At 33.0% G+C, this 24,149-nt stretch overlaps 1 protein-coding gene across 2 annotated transcripts in view; it reads right to left on the reverse strand.

Annotated features, from left to right (window-relative positions):
- The window catches only part of CDH18 (cadherin 18), a 504,214-nt gene that overhangs the window by 88,585 nt on the left and 391,480 nt on the right, over positions 1–24,149 (reverse strand). For both annotated transcript variants that reach the window (XM_073802032.1, XM_073802033.1), the window contains exon 7: positions 16,444–16,697. In XM_073802032.1, coding sequence (XP_073658133.1) covers positions 16,444–16,697 — 254 coding nt within the window. The remainder of the gene's footprint in view (positions 1–16,443; positions 16,698–24,149) is intronic.

The following is a 24,149-nucleotide window of genomic DNA, read 5'->3' on the forward strand; positions in this document are numbered from 1 at the left end:
GGAGATGTGAGAAATCTTGTCACACGCAAGGAATAACATCCTTTAAAATGTAATCAGTTGGCAGTCTGGTTATTATATCATCTAAAGTAACCTGTCTTCAAGACACTTTCCATTTTTGGGTAGTTTAAGAATAATGGTTCTTGTTTTCTAAAGTTGGACCTGAAATTTAAAAAATATTATTCAACTTCAATGTTTCCTGCAGCAACTATCAGCCAAGCTCAGATTACATTGTTATCAATGCAACCCTGTGTAATATAGAAGAACATGCCCCATTTTAGAAATCTGATCACTTCACAGCTGTCAGTCTGGAAGAAACTGGGTTTTCTTCTGTTTATAAGCTAAATTAAGACTTTGACAATGTACAGCCTCTTTATCAGAACAATCCCCTCTCTCTTAGGCACTTCACACAGAGATTTCTAACATTAAGTGCTAGTACTGTGCCTAAATACTTTTAGAATACATATATTTTTTATTTGAATTTGAAAAATATATAACCTATGTTTAAATGGTAGGTATAATGTAAGGTATGTGTCCTCAGACTCAAGTTATTTATTTCTTAGTTTTCTATGTGACCTAACTCTCTTGGGAAATCTGCAACATAAGTGCTAGATATTAGGGCAATGCTTTGAGCCAAAAAGTCTTATTCATGGAATTGCAATTGAATTTCGACTCAAGTAGAACTAAATAGTTCTGCTTAAGTACCCTTGGATTTCTGCCTAGCCATAGTAATAAAAACACAGAAAAAGGGAAAACAGAAATGTGAAAGAAACTATTCAAAACTATTTGGGGCAGGGGGGGCGGGTGTTATATGTACAATGATTTAATGCAAATTATTTAAAATTAAGAAGTTACATGGGTCCATAAAACTGTTTATCAAAACAAATAGATAAAATATTCTCAGTAGGTAACTTTTCAAAATATTTTTGTAATAAAATACATTTATTTCCTTCACTAACCTTCAAAAAGTAAACACAACATCTTAATACTTCATGAACTTATATATATATATATATATATATATATATATATATATTAAGGTTTTATACAAATGTTAATTTGACATTTTTAGATATATCCAGCAAGTATAAAATAAAGTAACCATTTGCCTAGGTGATATACGTTCTAAATCGGGATTGATTATGAAGCCTAAGGAATTAAAGTTTTGAGATTTTATATTTAATATCTTAGATCATAGCTGTCAAAAATGAACCAGCGTAAATTGAGGCTATAGTGTATATAACTGGATAAGATGTTTAAAGATATTCTTCAAATTCTACTTTCCCCCTTAATATATGACTATATAGAGATGATATTTGAGAATGGGAGGAAACACTTATACACATTTATAAGTTATTTAAAAAAGCAAGCTGATATGAGATAATAAAGGCTAACATTTATGGATCCCTTACAATACACTATATTGTGCTTTAAATGTGTTCTAAACATTAGTTTACTACATACCCAGAACAACTGGATGAGATAGGTACTATTAATAGACACATTTTTTATAGAGGAGAAAACCAATGCACAGGGTGATGGAGAATTTTATTCAACATCAAAGAGCTAGTTAGTGCAACAGATTAAAAATTAATACAGTCAACTAAGAAATACTGGGAATTCCCTGGTGGTCCAGTGGTTAGGATACCACACTTCCACTGCAAGGGGTGCAGGTTTGATCCCTGGTCAGGGAACTAAGATCCCACATGCTGCGGAGCATGGCCAAAAATAAATAAATAAATAAATAAATAAATAAATGCAAGCATATTAAAAAACAAAACAAAACAAATACTTGTCCCTAAAACAAGTTTAAAAAATTAAGAAATATTTATAAGATCTTTTTTAAAGTAGACAATATTTGAAGCTTTACCCATTCATTCAAAGGATATTAATTTGAAAGAGTACAAGTACAAGAAAGATATTCATTTGAAGGAGTACAATAAAAAGAAATATTTAAAAGAGAGGAAATAGCAAGAACTGAGAATTATTTAGACATGATTTACTTAGGGAAACAAGTAGGCAAAAAAGAAAAAGGAAGCGTTTGCAAGGTAATACTGATTGATGCTCAGAGAATTTAAAATCAGAGGTCAGAGTAAAACTCTAAGCAATTAAAGTCTTCAGGAAAACATGGGTGTGATCAGTCTTGAAGGACAAGTAACAGGAGAGATGTTTGTTAGAGATTATCTAGAAAGTATAAAATTTAGTAATCTCAGATGAGAGAGAGACAGATATCTTAGCTCTGGTTTGTGAAGTGTGGTGGTATTTTTCAGACCACTATTATTTTGGTATTAGACTAGTAAGAGAGGAAGAAAGAGAGCTTTCATGTTGAGACTGTAGGTAGGATACAGACAGAAGTTCCCTCCTTCACTCCCACATTAATGCCCCAGTCAACATTACTACCCCTACACAGTGTCACACTAGAGTAGAATAACTTACTTTAAAATAAAATATTCTTTGATATGGAATGAAAATTGATTCAATCATATCATCGACTAAACCAATGAGAGAATGCTTGAGAGAGAGATTAGAGGTGGTTGGTGGGGAAAAATTCAACCCACAGTGCACTTCTGCATGGGTTGTTTTTTGAAGATTAATAGACGAAAAGAATGCCAAGGAGGGTTTACCCAAAACAAATTTCCCAATTTTCAGATATCATAGAGGTAATAACCTCTTCAGGCCACTGAAAAACATTCCTACATTATTTTCCTCAGTGTATAATAAACTGTAGATCCTGGACTTGATTCATTCACTACGTAAAGATGAATTCTATGGAAATTTGTTTCTAAAATAGATCCACCATACTGTGAAAATTGCATGGATCAATAGTAAAAGAATAAACACAGTCTTGGAAACCAAGTAAACGTGATGTTCATCACAGATAAAACCACTTATTAGCCCTATGACCTCTTTGAGCTTTCTTTGTTAGCATAATGGAGATACCACCTACATCATAATTTTATTTTGACAATAAAGTGAGGTAATATATGAAAGTATTTTATGCTTGAGTATCAAGTGATATGCTTCAGTAGATAAATGTTATTTGTCTTAATGTCTCTTAGGATGGTTTTCTCTTTTTTTCCTTTCTTGGAAAACTTGGGTCTATTTTGTTGAGACACTTCAAAAATAGTAAATGTTTTTTTTTTTTAAATTTATTTGTTGGTTTGTCTTTTTCTTTCTGGCAAAGTATGTGAACACAGTGGGATCTGAATAAGGGTTACTACTGAATGAACAAGAGTCTCCATACATATAGCATGAACTGCTGTCCATTTCTAAAAAAAAAGAAATCTGTCAGAAAACTAAATTATTTTTAATTTCCTTCTCCATGTACATGAGTCAACTTTCATTTGGAAAGTTTATGAGAATAAAGTTCTTTTTCTTCCACCTGAATAGCATAGGTGTATGACTTTGCCTCATAAGCAAATGAATAAACTAACCAGGTATTCAACAAATATAAAGAAGAACCTGTTAATACCTAATGTAAAACTAAGTAAGGCATTTCATTGTAGCCTTTACTTCTTTTGTAAATATTTTGGTGGAAATAATCAGGCCAATAAGTCATGATGCTTTACTTATCAAGAGCAGCATATTTTCATATAGAGATTATGATTTTATAGATTCCTAACGTTATCCTTTATACATATTCTTAATATTGTGTTTGAAATTTGTTACAATAACTCAGGAAATAAACTTTTTTTTTACAGTGTGTACTTAGTTCGTGTTTTCCTTTCATTGAGAGATATCTAAACATTGCAAAAAGGACAAATAAATGTACACTTTTTGCAGTATTTCATTTAACTTATAGTTCTCAAACTAATTTTAAGTTGTAATACAATTATCATTTTTAACACCCATTTTTTTAGACCTCATGTAGAATCTAAGAAAAAGAGCCACTCCATAGTACATCTAGCTGATGCTTTAGACGAATCTACAGCATATATGACCAAAAGGGTTAGTATGAGGCTGGAAATATCGAGGCAGATTCAAGGGCTACTGTAATACCATGATTACAGCACATTATAACACGACCACCACTATAATCTCACTGCATCCTCCATGAAGTAGGTGTCAAGATAATATCCATTGGGTCGGCCAAAAAGTTCGCTTGGGTTTTTCTGAAGGGAAGCACCCGAACGAACTTTTTGGCCAAACCAATATACTAAATGCTACTTAGGAAATTGTATAATCAATGATCAGTAAGATGTTACCTATGGGGGATTGAAAATCTCCTGGCTATAGACCAGAGGAAGTGCAATTAAGCTTGTGCCAGCTCAGATTTGTCCGCTAGTCCTTTAGAGCCCTCTAATTTGACAATTCCATATTCAAACCCTGACTAATTTCATGCTGGCAGAGAAATGGGTCCTTTTAACACAGGAGATCTTGCAAAATTGCCACTATAGTTTATAAACATGGGTTACAATTTTTATTCCTACAACTACTCTCTATTCTGTCATTCAATATATGCACCATTTCATATTTCTAGTAAATATGTTTTAGTGCAATGGGCAAAGTGAAAAGAAAACGCATTACATTGAAATAAAATGAAAATTTTTTGTTAAAATTAGAATTTGTGGGCAAACAAATAGGCAGACAAGTTGTGATCACAAGAATCAGTCAATCTCAGTAATGATTACCTCTATTCAAGTATTTTCTTCAACAGAAGCTACTTTAAACAAATTACCCAGTTCATCATTTGACACTCAATTTCCCTTTGATTATATAGGTATAGATTCAAGATAATTATTAGTCATGTTAAAGTACATTAGAAAAGTTATTTTTCACTTCAATAACAAAACTTCAGGCCTCAGAGGCACTTATTATTTTCATTATAGTCTGTCCATTTCACCATAAAAATTAATTTAAAACTTATGTAATGGAAATCTATTTTTGCAGTGATTTACTTTGAGAAACATCAGTTGGCTAAAAGTGTAGACGATGTCTTTCAGTTGTCACACTTTTGATACTTGTACATACAGAATGTGAGTGGTTAAGCAAATATATTTGAGATTTTGCCTCCCAAACAGCTGTTTTTGTTTTACTGACTATGATCAATAGATGGGATAAAGTTTAATCAATATACACCCTTTGGGATATTACAGCAGTTTGGCCTCATCTTTAATTTAACGAAAAGTCACACATCTTCAGTATAGCTCAGATTCATTAAAAAATTTTAAGATTCCCTTAGCTCACTTTGGGGATGCAATTTATTCCACAAGTCATGCATCCAGAAAATAATCTTTCTAAAAAATTAGAACATAGGGATCATTTGTCACTTGATAGTGTATTGTGCTTAATAAAATGGGCAGCACTCAGAGCACATAGATATTTTGGAAAGCTTTTTAACTTCCTGAACCAAAACCTCGATCCAAAGAAACAAAAGCATCTAAAGAAGTAAAATCTCTACACAAGAAAATATGTTTCTGTCTGTTATTTATGCCTCTAAGTACCTAAGATTTTAAAAATTCCAATAATATTGAGTTCTGGAAATGCTATTGAACCATTTTAAGCTTTTTTAAAAATTTATTTGAAAAATTTACATGAAAGCTATTTGGATATTTTAGTCTCCAGTCAGTAGACTAACAGACGTCACTAAGCCTGGATTTAGGCATTCATTCCAGGGCTAAATGAGTTACACATGCCCACCCGGAAAATAGGTTCTTCTTCTGTTGTCAGGACTCTGATTTGGGGTGGTTACTGTCACATACTAGGCTATTAGGTAAATTTGAGCCCCAAATGGGAAAATGTTCAGGCGTCTTCTGTATCTTTATTGAAGAATGGTAAAAGTGACCACATTCTATTCAATCTCTATGGTTAGTTAGCTGTGTGATTGGAAGCCAGTCACTCAGGCATCTTAGTCTATGATATCTTCATCTCTGTAAGAACAGGATTGTCTCAGTCATCTTTAGGTCCCTTCACATTCTCAAATGCCATAGTCACATGATGTTTAACAGTAAACAGTACTGTTTACAAACAGTAAAGTACTGTCAATCTAAATGTGCTAACTTTGTTATCTGCAATGTGATAAATGACAAAACACAAGTCAAAGACAGACTTCCGATTTTAAATGGAAGCCTGCTTTCTAGCTGAACTCAGTTTGCATGAAATGTCCTTAATGAATTATCTCCTTTGTATCAGAAAACTATGACAGTTTTGATGAGGGTATATTAAGGCTTTCTATTAAAGGTCCAATTAAGATATTCTTGACTTTCACTAAGCTAAACTTTTATAAATCAATTTGGTCAACAGACTAAAAACTCAGTTTAATATGAATATATTTTGAAACACATTTTCTGAGTATTCTTGTCTTTCTTTTCAGAAGTTTGAATCCTGTATTCAAACTTTCTTAATCAAAAATTTTTACTTTCTTTTTCAAGTTTGCCATATGACCTTGTCATTATTTTGAAATATCTATTTTTTGCTGTTATAACATTCTAAATTAATGAGGTATTCCTAACTGCCATCTCATCATGAGCTATGCGAAAATTTCAGAAATGTGTAAGAAAACAACACATTAATAAGAATTCTATGAATATATTGGAATCATTTATTCTCTGAGGCTACAATTAAACTCAAAACAGGATGAGTAATGACTTCTAATTCTCTGCAACTATTCTTTTTTTTAAAGATATTTTAGAAAGTTTTTTTTTTAATTTAGCAAATATTTCCAAACCTGATCACAATTTTATTTCTTATGTTAGCATATATATTGGCTATAGTTTCCTAAATAATGTCAAGGTAAGCATTTGAAAAAATTATGCAAGATTTTTAATATTTCTTTCTGATGGCTTTAAAGTTTCTATACAAAGAAAATATTAAAATTTTTACCAATAAATAAATGTATAGATAAATTCAGATTATAAATCAGAGTAGAAAAGAAGCAAAGATGGGAGGGTATACTTACTCATATAAATTCATACTAAGGCTCTTCATCCTACGAGAATTATTAATTGAGGGCTTCAATAATTTCTTTATGTTGCACTAAATCAAGTGGCGTAAGTATTTGACTTTACAATATGGAGAAACTCTAAAATAAAGAACAGTTTTCTTTTCGTGAGATGCTAGAGTTACAAATGGAATTCTCTTCAGCATCTCTTTTTCCCAGAGTATGAAACACATCTGAACATGGGAAACATTCATTTCCTACTTTGTGATATCAGACTTCTGTAAATGCAGTTTATTATTATTATTAGTTGAAATATAAAAGAGGCAGATTTGGGAGCATTAAATAAACAGGGTTTTTGTAGTAAAGCAAAACTGGGTTTAAATTCTGGATCTGCCACTTTATCACTATGTGAATTTGGCCAAATTACCTGTTTGTACCTCAGTTTCTTCATCTATAAAATGGGACTGACATTGCAGGCTCATTAGGGTTGTTACAAGGGTTTGAGGCATGCTGTTACAAACCCCTGGCCCACAGATAGCAAGCAGCAAGTGGTCACTGTTTTCAACAGCCACATGATATAGGGTCACATTTTCAGAAAACTCCCCTGCTTCTCGTGTCCATCATAGGACTTCTCGTCTGTCAGTAGCTACTCAGGAAATTCCTGAATTCTATTTCCAGTATGCCAGCAAGTGAGCACAGCCAGTTTAAATCAAGGTTTCTTCACTACTGTTAAATAGCCTGGTTCTGATTTTATTTTAAGAAAATTGATGATGATATTGCTGTAAATTGCATATCCTTGTTTTGAGTTAAAAAAGACAAAAGCTAGACATGATATGCTCTTAGAAATCTGAAGAATCTTACTAATAGTTTAGAAAATGGGAATACAAAAGACAAGTCAGGAAGCTTTTCACAAATACCTGTGAGACTCAAACTCCCTTTCATTATCAGTTCTACTGATTTGGAGTTAATTGCATTTCAGGGCACATAGCAAGGTACATCTCTCAATGTGCACCTCCTTAATTAGTACAAACATTTGGTCCCTGGGAAAGGTGGAAGTATGAGGATTACTTTTGTATTTGTTAATGTTTTCTGCTTTATTCACTGTTTGCACCTAGAGGCCCATGTAAATGACACACTTTTGTTAAAATCAAGAACAAATATTATGTAAGTTATGCCTTCAAACACCAGCTATGGAGTCTGATTATTTTAAGGCAGCTTTGGAAGGATTCATTTTAGTTGTCTAACCAAAACAAAGCAGAAAGAATAATGTACATGCTAATGGATTTGTGCTTCTCAATATTTGCATTTAAAGACAATATATCTGTCACCTTTGCATAGCAACAACTGGGCGAATGTGTGTAACATAGCTGGTGTTCAATTAAATGCTCCCAGTGATATAGAGCAATTACCGAAGCAATTAACAATATAATGGAACATTATATATAATTTGTTTTTTGTAGTTTTTTACTAAATGAAACGTATTTTGAAATATTCACATGAATACACATATATGTGAAACATACATGCTGGTATGCATTTCCCAAAAATATATTTTCAAAATTTCTTTCCATGAGTATAATTAGCACCCCCATTTTACCAATGTACTACCCAGTTTGGTGTACTCTGGGTGAGGGTTTTTCAAACACTGATATTCCAGACCAGATAATTCTCTGTTGTGGGGACTCACTTGTGAGTTGTAGGATGTTCAGAACCACCCCTGACCTCTACCTGCAACATTGAAACAAGTTTGTCCCTGACCTCAATTTTTCCTCCTTTGCCCTACCTTTTAGGAACATATATTCCACCCTTTACAGCATTCTGAAATTTCATTATTATTTATTTTGAAATGCAAATCTTCCTATCACTGTTTCTTATTAAACTCACTCATGCAACTCTGATTTATCTTTTCCCCCCACTGACACTGCTGTCACGATAAATTTCCAAGATGTCATTTGGAAAGCCTTTTCCAAGCACAAAGTGCAAAGCCTTTTCATGATCTCTCTAAAGCATCTTTTTACAACCTCATTATTTGCTATTCCCGCACAGGTAACCTAAGCTCCTTGTGTACACAACAAACTGCAGTTATGTTCTCTATTCTTCACCTGTCTAATCTTAACCTGGGTTTTGAGCTTCAATTCAATCTTCCTCAACTCATTCCTTCCAGAAGATGTCAGGCATACTTATTCCCTACATATGTATCAGACTTTTATCACCCTTATGAAAGGATGTAAATTTTTTCTCTCCACTGGACTTCAAGCTGCTCTGTGTGTGTGCATTTGTTTAATTTCTTTATCCTGAGGAATATCATAATATTTGCATATAAAAGGTACTTTAAATATCACTTTTAAAAATCAATGTACCTCCCACCTCCTTTAATTAAAAATATAGACTGCATCATTAATATCAAGTTTTAGTTTTTTAAAAAAAGTCTTATCAACGTTTATCAAATATTTCCACATCAAACTCACAGCAGGAAATATTTTTACTATCAAAAGCTGTTGGCTCCTTTTGGTAAATGGCTACATTTATAAATATCTTTATAATGTTAACTTTCAATGTAGACACATTTTCCTTATTAAGTGTCAAAAATGCTGTTAAAATATGGCATTCTATGGAATGATGAAGCATCGTGGTCTTTCCTGTGCTTGGACAAATAAGCATATCAACTTCTGCTTTCATCGCTTAATTAAAGATCAATTTTCACAACTGGGTTTATGCCTATTATATCGTATACTTTGTCTATCCTGCTTCAAGCAATGTCCAGCTCTTTCTCTCAGTGTGACAGAAGGGTTCTCAACTAACAAGTTAATGTTACTGCATTCACAGTTGAAGCAGAATTGTTTAATACATACCTCTGTGCTTGGAAAATTGTTTCTTTCCAGGCATGAGTGCTGTGGCCATTATTTAAAAACTTAAGAACAATCATGCTTATATAAAAGGAAATGGAAACACTTTACAAAACATTACATAGATATCAAGGAGAATACTTATCATATTAGCTTTTGTTAAAATGGATGAGAACTAAAGAAAGTGAGAAGACAAACTTGAGAAAAAGTAGACAGATTTGTTTCAGAGTTCAGACTTTCTAGAGGCTTAGAATTATCTGAGGGTATAAATACAGGGTAAGTAAAGAGTTTTATACATTATGCAATTCTTTGATTTTGTCATAATTGAAACCAAAAAAAAACCCAAACACCCTTCTTATTATGCAAGGAAACCTTTAATTATCTCTGCATGACATATGACAATAATAAAATATTAGTCAGTGAGCACGTACTGACTATGCTAAGTACTTTCTGTCAACCTAATTTAATTCCCTCAATATATGTATGCAACATTATTATTCCTTGTTCATATATTTTATATCAAAACTCAGCAAGGTTGAATGACTGTATAAGATGACACAGTTAGTAAATCAAGTCACCAGAATTCCCACATTGGTCTTCCTGTCTTCAGAAGTGAGTCTCTAACTTGCCTTGGACAAGTTAGAATTAATTGAATGACTATTACGTGCAGGCCACTCTGCTTAGCACTTAAAGCACATAGCTTGAAACAATCTCGCAGTGACTCTGAGAGATAGATATCTGTGGTGTTCTTTCACAAATAAGGAAAAGTAATTTCCTAAAGGTTTATAGCCATGGTGGCAGAACAAGGAGTCAGAGCTGAATGTTTATTCCGAAGCCCTCATTTGTGTGTGTGTGTGTAGTTATACTTCCTATTGCTAAGATACCAAACATTCTCTACTTTGTGATTAAATATTTCTCTCTAAATGTTTCCAGTCAGTTATGCTTTCATCTATTAAGTCAAATGGAAAAAACTCATCCGTGTGGTCACCAATATATTCATGGAGATAGCTACATGTATGCTAAATTTGACAGAAACCCATCTGTTATTTATTCAGTTAAATAATCAGCTAAGATTATAGTTGAATTATATTAATAGAAAATAACATGGATGGGATGTGTAGCTGTGATAGTTTGTCTCTGTGGCTCCAGGAGAAGAGTGTCTCTGAATAAAGATGCCAAAAATGTGAAGTGACTAGATGGGAGCCAAGAGATAAAACTAGGGAATGAGAGCTTGCAAAATATTGGTTCCCAGGGTGGAGGTCTAACCTGAGCTCCTGTGGTGGGAGTCCAAACCACTGGACTAAGAGAGAACCTCAGACTCCAGGGAATAATAATTGGAGTGAGGCCTCCCAGAGGACCTCATCTCAGCACAAAGACTCGGCTCTATCGAACTGCCTGCAAACTCCAGTGCTGGACATCTCAGGCCAAACAACCAGTAAGACAGGAATACAGCACCACCCATTAAAAAAAGAAAAGTTACAGACGAAGGAAAAAGGTAAAAACCTAAAAGACCAAATAAATGAAGGCAAAATAGGCGACCTACCTGAAAAAGAATTAAGAGTAATGATAGTAAAGATGATCCAAAATCTCAGAAACAGAATGGAGAAAATACAAGAAACATTTAACAAGCATCTAGAATAACTAAAGAGGAAACAAAGTGATGAACGACACAATTACTGAAATTAAAAATACTCTAGAAGGAATCAATATCAGAATAACTGAGGTAGAAGAACAGATAAGTGAACTGGAAGATAAAATGGTGGAAATAACTGCCAAGGAGCAGAATAAAGAAAAAAGAATGAAAAGAATTGAGGACAGTCACAGAGACTTCCGGGACAACATTAAATGCACCAACATGCAAATTATAGGGGTCCAAGAAGAAGAAGAGAAAAAGAAAGAGTTTGAGAAAATATTTGAAGAGATTATAGTGGAAAACTTTCCTAACATGGGAAAATAAATGGTCAATCAAGTCCAAGAAGAACAGAGAGTACAATACAGGATAAACCCAAAGAGAAACACACTGAGACCCACATTAATCAAAGAATCAAAAAGTAAATACAAAGAAAAAATATTAAAAGCAACAATGGGAAAAGCAAAAAATAACGTACATGGGAATCCCTATAAGGTTAATAGCTGATTTTTCAGCAGTAATTCTACAAGCCAGAAGGGAGTGGCAGGACATATTTAAAGTGATGAAAGGGAAAAACCTAAACCAAGATTAATATACCCAGCAAGGATCTCATTCAGATTTGATGGAGAAATTAAAACTTTTAGATAAACAAAAGTTAAGAGAATTCTGCACCACCAAACGAGCTTCACAACAAATGCTAAAGGAACTTCTCTAGGCAGGAAACACAAGAGCAGGAAAAGAACTACAATAACAAACCCAAAACAATTAAGAAAATGGTAATAGGACATATATCATGATAATAACTTTAAATATAAATGGACTAAATGCTCCAACCAAAAGACATAGACTGGCTGAATGGATACAAAAACAAGACCTGAATATACGCTATCTACAACAGACCCACTTCAGACCTAGAGACCCACACAAACTGAAAGTGAGGGGATGAAAAAAGATATTGCATGCAAATGGAAATCAACAAAAAGCTGGAGTAGCAATTCTCATATCAGACAAAGTAGACTTTAAAATAAAGACTATTATAAGAGACAAAGAATGTCACTACATAATGATCAAGGGATCAATGTAAGAAGAAGATATAACAATTGTAAATATTTATGCACCAAACATAGGAGCACCTCAATACATATGGCAAATGCTAACAGCCATAAAAGGGAAAATTGACATTAGCACAATAACAGTAGGGGACTTTAACATCCCACTTTAACCAATGGACATATCAGCCAAAATGAAAATAAATAAGGAAACACAAACTTTAAATGATACATTAAAAAAGATGGACTTAACTGCTATTTATAGGACATTCCATCCAGAAAAAACTGACTACACTTTCTTCTCAAGTGCTCATAGAACATTCTCCAGGATAGATCATATCTTGGGCCACAAATCAAGCCTTGGTAAATTTAAGAAAATTGAAATCTTATCAAGTATCATTTCTGACCACAACACTATGAGACTAAATATCAGATACAGGAAAAAAAAAACCTGCAAAAAATACAAAGACATGGAGGCTAAACAATACATTACTAAATAACCAAGAGATCACTGAAGAAATCAAAGAGAAAAAAAAAAAAAAACATACCTAGAAACAAATGACAATGAAAACACGATGACCCAAAACCTATGCAATGCAGCAAAAGCAGTCCTAAGAGGGAAGTTTATAGCAATACAATCCTATCTCAAGAAACAAGAAAAATCTCACACAAACCACCTAAACTTACACCTAAAGCATTTAGAGAAAGAAGAACAAAAAATTCCCAGAGTTAGCAAAGGAAAGAAATCATGAAGATTGGATCAGAAATAAATGAAAATGAAATAAAGGAAACAATAGCAAAGATCAATAAAATAAAATATGGTTATTTGAGAAGAAAAACAAAATTGATAAACCATTAGCCAGACTCATCAAGAAAAAAAGGGAGAAGACTCAAATCAACAGAATTAGAAATGAAAAAGGAGAAGTAACAACTGACACTGCAGAAATACAAAGGATCATGAGATTACTACAAGCAACTCTATGCCAATAAAATGGACAACCTGAAAGAAATGGACAAATTCTTAGAAAAACACAACCTTCTGAGACTGAACTAGGAAGAAATAGAAAATATAAACAGACTGACCACAAGCACTGAAATTGAAATTGTGATTAAAAACCTTCCAACAAACAAAAGCCCAGGAACAGCTGACTTCACAGGTGAATTTTATTAAACATTTAGAGAAAAACTAACACCTATCCCTCTCAAACTCTTCCAAAATATAGCAGAGGGAGGAACACTCCCAAACTCATTCTACAAGGCAACATCACCCTGACACCAAAACCAGACAAAGATGTTACAAAAAAAGAAAACTACAGGTCAGTATCTCTGATGAATATGGATGCAAAAATCCTCAACAAAATACTGGCAAACAGAATCCAACAGCACATTAAAAGGATCATACACCATGATCAAGTGGGGTTTACCCCAGGAATGTAAGGATACTCCAATATATGCAAGTCAATTAATGTGATACACTATATTAATAAATTGAAGGATTAAAACCATAGGATAATCTCAATAGATGAAGAAAAAACTTTTGACAAAATTCAACACCGATTTATGATTAAAACACTCCAGAAAGTAGGCATAGAGGGAATCTACCTCAACATAATAAAGGCCATATATGACAAACCCACAGCCAACATGGTTCTCCATGGTGAAAAACTGAAACCATTTCCTCTAAGATCAGGAACAAGACAAGGTTGCCTACTCTCACCACTATTATTCAACATAGATTTGGAAGTTGTAGCCACAGGAATCAGAGAAGAAAAAGAAATAAAAGGAAACCAAATTGTAAAAGAAGTAAAACTGACACTGTTTGAAAATGACGTGATATGATACATAGAGAATTCTAAAGATGCTACCAGAAAACTACTAGAGCTAATCAATGAATTTGGTAGAGTAGCAGGATACAAAATTAATGCATTGATATCTCTGGTTTTCCTATACACTAATGATGAAAAATCTGAAACAGAAATTAAGGAAACACTCCCATTTACCATTGCAACAAAAAGAATAAAATACCTAGGAATAAACATACCTAGGGAGACAAAAACCTGTAGGCAGAAAACTATAAGATACTGATGAAAGAAATTAAAGATGATACAAACAGATGGAGAGATATACCATGTTCTTGGATTGGAAGAATCAACATTTTGAAAATTACTATACTACCCAAAGCAATCTACAGATTCAATGCAATGCCTATCAAACTACCAATGGCATTTTTTACAGAACTAGAACGAAACATTTCATAGTTTGTATGGAAACACAAAAGACCCCGAATAGCCAAAGCAATCTTGAGAAAGAAAAACAGAGCTGGAGGAATCAGGCTCCCTGTCTTCAGACTATACTACAAAGCTACAGTAATCAAGACAGTATGGCACTTGCTCAAAAACAGAAATATAGATCAATGGAACAGGATAGAAAGCCGAGACATAAACCCAAGCACATATGGTCACCTTATCTTTGATAAAGGAGGCAAGAGTATACAAGGGAGAAAAGACAGCCTCTTCAATAAGTGGTGCTGGGAGAACTGGACAGCTACATGTAAAAGACAGAAATTAGAACACTCCATAACACCATACACAAAAATAAACTCAAAATGGATTAAAGACCTAAATATAAGGCCAGACAATAAAAAGTACTTACAGTAAAACATAGGCAGAATACTCTATGTTATAAATCACAGCAAGATCCATTTTGACCCACCTCCTAGAGAAATGGTAATAAAAACAAAAATATACAATTGGGACCTAATGAAACAAAAGCTTTTGCACAGCAAAGGAAACCATAAACAAGATGAAAAGACAACCCTCAGAATGGGATAAAATATTTGCAAATGAAGTAAGTGACAAAGGATTAATCTCAAAATATGCAAGCAGCTCATGCAGCTCAATATCAAAACAACAAACAACCCAATACAAAAATGGGCAGAAGACCTAAATAGACATTTCTCCAAAGAAGATATACAAATTGCCAACAAACACATGAAAAGATGCCCAACATCACTAATTATTAGAGAAATGCAAATCAAAACTACAATGAGGTATCACCTCACACCAGTCAGAATGGCCATCATCAAAATATCTAGAAACAATAAATGCTGGAGAGGATGTGGAGAAAAGGGACCCCTCTTGCACTGTTGGTGGGAATGTAAATTGATACAACCACTGTGGAGAACAGTATGGAGGTTCCTTAAAAAACTAAAAATAGAACTACCTTATGAGCCCGCAATCCCACTACTGGGCATATACTCTGAGAAAACCATAATTCAAAAAGAGTCATGTATCACAATGTTCATTGCGATCTATTTACAATAGCCAGGACATGGAAGCACCCTAAGTGTCCATCGACAGATGAATGGATAAAGAAGATGTGGCACATATATAAAATGGAATATTATTCAGCCATAAAAAGGAACAAAAGTGAGTTATTTGTAATGAAGTGGATGAACCTAGAGTCTATCATTCAGAGTGAAGTAAGTCAGAAAGAGTAAAACAATTACTGTATGCTAACACATATATATGGAATCTAAAAAAAAAAAAAAAAGGTTCTGATGAACCTAGGGGCAGGACAGGAATAAAGACGCAGATGTAGAGAATGGACTTGATGACATGGGGAGGGGGAAGAGTAAGCTCAGATGAAGTGAGAGAGTGGCAGTGACATATATACACTACCAAATGTAAAATAAATAGCTAGTGGGAAGCAGCTGCATAGCACAGGGAGATCAGCTGGGTGCTTTGCAACCACCTAGAGGGGTGGGATAATGAGGGTAGGAGGGAGATGCAAGAGGGAGGGGATATGGGGATATACGTATGCATATAGCCAATTCACTTTTTTATACAGCAGAAACAAACACACCATTGTAAAGCAATCATACTCCAATAAAGTTGTTAAAAAAAAGAATACAATGGTATATATGCAAAAAAAAGAAAATAACATAGAAAATAAATATTTTAAATATTATTTAATTCATTTTAAATTACTGTGAGAGTCAATAAAATCTGTATATGTCTAAAAGATGGAAGTATACCATACCTTACTAAGCTGTTAGCACTGTCGGGATCTTGTGCCAAAACTGTGCCAACAACAGTCCCAATCTTGGCATTTTCATAGACTTCCATGACATAGGAAGGCATGGAAAATAGTGGTGGTTCATCTACATCCCCAACAATGATCTTCAGCATGGTAGCATCTTTAAAAGGACCCAAGTGAGAAAAGCGAAAATCAAGATGTGTATTGGCTCCTTCTATGTTGAGGGTATATGACTTCTTTTTCTCATAGTTCAGTGGCTGTGGGAAAAAAAATAAGATTTCCAGTATTATGACTACCATCACCTGTTAAACAAATATTTTATTTTCCTTTTTTTGAAACAAACAAACAAACATGAATAGGTTTAGGTCAATCTACTTGCATTTATAAAGAAACTATGAAGTTTATCTTAACAGTGACACCTAAAGCAGAAATCATGGAAACTCAAGTCTGAATCAATTGTGATTTTTCAGAACCATAAATATGATGATAACTAGCAACAAAAGGAAATTTCCCACAGTCAAACAAATATTGATTTTTGCAGACTCATTCTTAGTCTCCTCTGGTAACTTCTTTCTATCTCCTCTTCAGCTTAAATTATTAATGTTTAAAATATTTGCTACTAATTTGAGAAATTTAAAAAATACATTTTTTTATTTTGCATTTAAACAATTTATCTCATATCATTGATTTTTATCTATTATCATCTTATTTTCATCTTGCTGGTTTTAAACTTGGTATCTTATTTTAAAATTGGATAAATGTTTACATTTTCAGTGCAACAATATTTTCTTGAAATTTTAGCAGAAGATTTTATACAGACTTCTGAATTTCATTTTTGTTGTTTTAATTGTATTATTTTTTTAATTTCTTTTTTGCTGCTAATACCATTTCATGTATTAGTTTTGTTTTTTATTCCCTTTATTATTATGTTTTGATCAACTTTATTTTTTATTACAGTATTCTGTTCATTTTTAGTTTTACTTTTTAGGTTTGAATTTACATTAATAGTTTGTCATAATGTTTTATTTTTTTCTTATTTTTTAAATCACCCAGCCAATTTTCTTTCTATTAATCATATATGTCAGGAGTCATGAATTTGGCTTAGCATACAATAATGAATAAAAATAAGGTCAGTCTAGTGTTTTGTCCCAGGGAATATATGGTCTATTATAAGATTTATAGACATTCATAGCACTGTACATTTAGTGTTCTAAGACATAGTAGGTATTATGAAAATAATAAGGATACAAACATAGATACAGAAGTGTGTGAGCAGGTAGGTAATATTTGCAAGAGGAAGTACCTTTTTAGGTAAGAACTGAAGGTTTTGAAAGTGTTAAACATGACGCACATAGGCTCTGTGACATAAAATGAGCTTAGATTTAGGATTAGCCACATCAAAAGTCTCCATGTTGATGCTAGTGCAGGTGATACAGATATCAGCCTTTATTTTGAGCATTGTGAATTACCTATAGATTAACACCTATGAAAAGAAACAATAGATATTTTTTCATCCCTATTTCTGCCACTGATTTTTCAGTAGCCTGCTTCAATCTTGCAGCCTCAAAGTATGATCAAAGTATGATCATTCCCTATGGAGGAACTCAGATATTTTCCTTTACCCTAAGAGCCAAGGAGAATTTGTAGAGTATCCTTAATGGGATCTTATAAACAGAAGATCAGTCCTACTGATGATTATTTCCCTTATTTTTTCTGAATTGCCTTAGAAAATTGGCCTTTCCAAAGACTGGAGATTGCATAGAAGGAAAAACAAACATTTAATTTCCGAACCAGATACTAAGAACCTAGAATACTTCTCAGGGCCATGGATGAGACTGGGTCATTACAATATTTTACAAGTGTTTATAAGACAAAATAAAATTTTAAATAATGTTAAAACTAAAATTCTTAAATATGAACCATATATATGATACATATACATTTATATATGGTGCAGATATTACGTATTTTAGATTTATATACTTTAAAGAAGGGATAATTGATCTGAAGTTTATAACCCACCAAGTGGGATTCATTTCCTTCTCAGGGAATTAAAACTAGAAATGAATTGCCAAAGTAACTAACATCCGTCTTGTTTGGCAGATTGTATTACTTTCAGTTGGACCCACAGATTTATTGTACTTCTTTCCTTGACTCCTCTCTCCTTAATATTAGTAAATAAGAATGTCTTGGGCTAATTCAAGAAGTCTCATCCAAATTTAAATCACCTGTTCTAGAAATGGTACACACTTTCTGCCTATCAAGAATTAGGTGCACAACAACTACAGAGCCCATGTGCTGCAACTACTGAAGCCCGCGCGCCTAGAGCCAGTGCTCGGCAACAAGAGAAGCCACCGCAATGAGAAGCCCACACACTGCAACGAAGAGTAGCTTCCTCTTGCCACAACTAGAGAAAGCCTCTGTGCAGCAACAAAGACCTAACGCAGCCAAAAATAAATATAAAATAAATTAAAAAAAAAAAAAGAATTAGGTGCACAGGTGTGGTCCCCTTTGTGCAGAGGAACATGGACTGTCAGAATCCAGGCATTTTGCTCATGGAAAGCAACACCCTTGGCAGGTTTACTACTTGTTTAAGATCAGTGTAATTTTTTAGACTCAATCTGCTGCATCTGGTAGACTATAATGACTAAGGTTCATTGAGAGTCAGAAAGACTCTCAATGAAATTTGTGGGGATATTTTTGGCCACCTCTACCCCATCAAATATTATTATCAAGCTGTGCATCCAATATGACAGGCACCTCTTTTTCCATTTTTAGCAGGTCTCCTGGCAAGTTAGATGTCATTTATCTTAACACTCACCTACCTACTGCAAAGGTACAGGCTGTTTATGTGAACTCATGGTTTCATGTTTATGATTATCTCATGTATATTTAACTACCCCAAGAGAAGGATAATCATTTTGGAGGACTTGTTTTTCAGGCAGATGGATGGATAGGACCAATTTCGAGTCACTAAGGAAAGAGAAGTATTATTTCAGGTTGGGACAGGAATTTAGAAGCAGATGAATTAATGTAGATGGAAATATTTTTAACAATCTCATTTATGAAGAAAACATGGTAGTGCTAAATTGCAAGTATAGAAAAACTGGGAAGAAATTACACTATTTATTCTTGGAGATTGCAGGATTTTATATACAATATAAAGTATGTTAATTCTTTGTTTTGTATTAAAACTACAATAGTACATAGAGATTGGATTAGGATTATAATTGTTATTTTTCCTCTTACTGTAAATCCTGGTAAAGCTTTCCAAATACTTACCATTCATACATTGTAAAGAGATATTCCAGTAATTTCATAGTAATATTTTGCTCCTGGGAAACTAGTTAGAACTCTGTGGTTTTCACCTTCCATAATTACCAGCAGACTGTTTTATTACCTAAAATAGTCTATCAAAAACAGTATACCAAGAACAGTGAGATCTATTCATCTAAAACCTGGTTTTGATGAAAAGGTGGAGGAAAAAAATTAAAAGAAAATGTACTCAGGTTATCAGAGTACCAAGAAGGCAAAAAACATGAAATGTCTGGCTGTGAGTTTACATAACACAAAACATACCCTTCTCCTGTCTTAAAACAAAACAAAACAAAACAAAAATGGATACAGAATAACTCCATAAACATGAGGCACAGTAGGAACTTGATAAGGGTGATTATAGAGCCAGAGATTGTTTATGAGCATAATAAATAGTTTTTTCCAGATATACTATATTAAAATTTCAACTGCCCATGCTTGTAGGTTTTTTGGGCTGGATTCTCACAATAATCATTTGGATTGAACAGATGATTAAAACAATCAAGCTGAAAAAAAGAACTGTGGAAAGAGTTATTCCCTTTTGAGCTACTTGAAGACTCTTGGAAAGAATAGTCTCCAGTCTTTGATAATGTTCACCATTATTTACTCCATAAATCTGGTCTCACCAAGATATTTGGTGTGGCGGGGTGAGTGTTTACAATTTGAACATAGTTTATCCCATTTAACAAAATTTCAGAACTATGCCAAGTTTCCTTTTCTTTTTTTTGAAAACTGCAAATTTGGATTAAGAGTTCAGTGTTTAAGACAAGAAGTAGATGAGCCTAAGGTAAAGGTGTTCTCCTGGAATTTACTATCATAATATTAATGTTTAGAGAGAAATATTGGAGGAACATCATCAGATTCTTTATTCATTTTTATAGAATTTGTTTTGGGTTTAGTTCCCTGGACAAGTCTCACCTGTGGTCCAAGTTCTGAGAGTCAGAAAACAAAGCTACCAACTCATTGATGCTCATAGTTAACAAATGCTATGATTATTGTTGTCAAATTTAGTAAATTAAAATTATTTTTAATAACATATGTGTCAGTTATCACATAGGATATACTTATACTAGGAAACTGTCATTTATCTGAAATGAGAAATTAACTAGTTAACTTCAATTTTAATTTTTTTAATGTGTTTATTCTGGTGTAATTTTAACTTCCCCAGGCAGTGGGGCTCCTCTTACTTTTCTTTAGTTACTGTTAATGTCCTAATGCAGTTCACTGTCACTGAATTGACTCCAATTTTCATCTTACATTTTAGTTTCTTAATTTTATCCTATTACTCCTAGTAATTACTTTCACATATCATTGCTCTCTCTAACTTTTAAAATCATAATTTTCCCTCTTTAATATGAACACATTTCATATTCCTGTAGATAAGTTATCATCTTTCTAGCCAGATTTACATATTTGGAACATGTTAATTGTTTCTCATTAATCACTTCTACTATTCATTAAATCACACTAATATATTCCTCCTCTGGAACTATATAACCATCATAAATAGATGGATACTGAAAACAGCATTTAGTCAAGTTGCTCTATGACTCAATTCTTCTTGGAGTTTAAGAAAGTCTTAAAATTCTGTTTTCCTAAATAATAAGAGAAGAGACTCCATAGGACCTCTCCTTGGTCCAGTTTCTATATTGCATCATCATCCAGGTTTTCCATTGCAGGAATGGGAGGATAATAATAGGACAGATACCAACATTTCAATACATGAAAAAATGTCACTTCAATTATGCAAAAAATGGCCAAATCCTGGAATAGTGACTGATATTATTATTAATTATTGTTTCCTGAAAAATGGCATATCTTAAATGATAGTAGTTTGCCAAAAACATAAGAAAAATTGCATGAAGTTGAATGTTTCATCAGCTAGGCTTTCTTATTATGCCATGATTCGTGGTCCTTGTCAAAGTCCTCTCCTGGATGGTGGACATTCTGCGAAGACTGGAACACATGTATAAGCTATATTATAAATTTCTCTATGCAGAAGAGTGTCATGATCATTTAATGTGTATAATTCCAAGGTTATTGATACAAATAAATCTTACAGATTTGCTCACTGTCATTTGAAGAGTGGAGAAATGAATGAAAATATTTTAAATATTTTAAAATATTTTAAATAACACATACATAATATATATGAAGTATATTTATATATTCTATATTATATTATTTATATATATTTACATACTAACACATATACATATGTGTGGATATTTCAATAGCCCCACACATATGCAAATTTACCAATAACACATGGGTGTGGATAGCTTAACTCAACAGGCTGTTTCAACTAGTACGCTAAATTATATTGTAGGAATATGTGTTAAAAACTGTTAATTGATGTTCAAAATAGTTTCAGTGGATCTATCACTCCATGGTCATGCCTATAGATGAAGAGTCAGAACAAAAGTTTGCCCAAAGCAGTCCTCTGTCAAAAGGTATTATAAATATAGTGATAGATTTCACTGAATTGAAAGTTGGACTTTCCTCTTCAGCTTCTGGCTAAGCAGGAGAACCACTTTCCAGATATTAGAATCTTATAAGAATAAAGATAGTAGCTTGGCTGATTTTTTAAGTAATAAAATCTCTAATGAATGTTTAGTTTTTGTAAATAGTTCATTAGCATTAGAAACCTATTTCTTCTTATATACAAAGTGTGCACATGTGTTTGCCTGTGTGTGCATTTATAATAAGTTGGGATGCCTTATTTTTTTATTGCACGTTGTGGTTCATAGTCCCCAAACTTTACAACCCAATAGCAAAGAAAGTCCTGGTTCCTATTCTGTCACTCAACGCAAGTCAAAGAAATGATAAAGAAAAATTCAATAAGTGCAATCTACTAAAAAATTTAGAATGTGGCTATTTGGAATGGACCTAGTACGGTTATAGCTGGAAACATTTCATATATTTTCTCTTAGGATTAATTTAAACTTTAAAAATACTTATATAACATTTTATGTTTACTCTCACCATCCATCTCTGATCCTTTGTTAAATAAAGTGGTATAAAGATCTTTTACACACTGCAGTATAAAAATTTTAAAAATACAAGGTACCCAGTTGCAAAAATGTTTAACAACTACTGTGGACATACATACACTTGTAGCACACACAGGTACACATTAATGGAAATTATCAGTACATTCATAATGAATAATTAGAATAAGTTCTTTCTACTCTATTAGATCTAGCAGATTTAAGAGGGATATGGAATTGCTGTGTTTTCTACAGTGAAAAATTAGTGAAATGCCTACCTTGATACATAAAACAGAGAAGATAATTCAAAGAAAGTATTTGTGACTGAAACATCCCTGGAAATGTTGCACTGCAAAGACAAAATTAAACTTGAACTTTGATAAAAATCTTTTACAGAAGACAGAGGGGGAAGTAGATCACCAAGAGCCATGAGTGACAGCATGTTCATGTGATACCAAAGGGGGAGGGGTGTGGGGAGGGATAAATTAGGAGGATGGAATTAACATATACACACTACTATATATAACAGATAACCAACAAGGACCTACTTTATAGCACAGGGAACTATACTCAATATTTTGTAATAACCTATAAGGGAAAAAAATCTGAAAAAGGAGATAGATAGATAGATATAGATATATAGGAATCACTGTGCTGTACACCTGAAATTAACACAACATTGTAAATCAACTATGCTTCAATAAGAAAATATTGACATCATTCAAAAAAATATACACAGGATGTGTCATTCTTTGTGTGATTATAGGTGATTTGGATAACATGAAATAAAGGAGGGCAGTAAAATAACCACATGGAGAGGTCTAGAAAGTGTAATTAAAATTTGGTGCAAATAGAAAAAGAAAGGAAGACAAGAAATGTAGATATTGAGGTATTATTGTACTTTTTTATGGTAACTTTTGATTTTATTTTTTTTATTTTTAAAAATTAATTTTTATTGGAGTATAGTTGCTTTACAATATTGTGTTAGTTTCTACTATACAGCATGAATTAGCTATACATACACATATATCCCCTCTTTTTTGGATTTCCAAAAGATATTGAGGTATTATTGTACTTATTAGCCAGACACAGCCTAGAATACTATTTTACCTTATTTTATCTCTTTGTAATTATCACTTCGTAAAACGTTAAAATAAGAAAACTGAAGATTAAAAGACTTGAGATAATTCATAGATCTCTTAAATGGCAAGACCAAAATTTATATTTCATCTGACAGTAAAGATTGTATTTTCCACCACCCTTCATTGACTTGAAAAACCATGTTTAAGATTTTTGGCTTAAAATATTAGGCATTGTATTTGCAGTTAAATACACTTGAAGAAGAAAAGTGATACTACAGACAGTATTTGCTGAGAGTCAGGAAAGCAAGGATTGGAGCCTTGA

Source organism: Tursiops truncatus, chromosome 3 (genome assembly GCF_011762595.2).
Source record: "Tursiops truncatus isolate mTurTru1 chromosome 3, mTurTru1.mat.Y, whole genome shotgun sequence".
NCBI lineage: Eukaryota > Metazoa > Chordata > Mammalia > Artiodactyla > Delphinidae > Tursiops > Tursiops truncatus.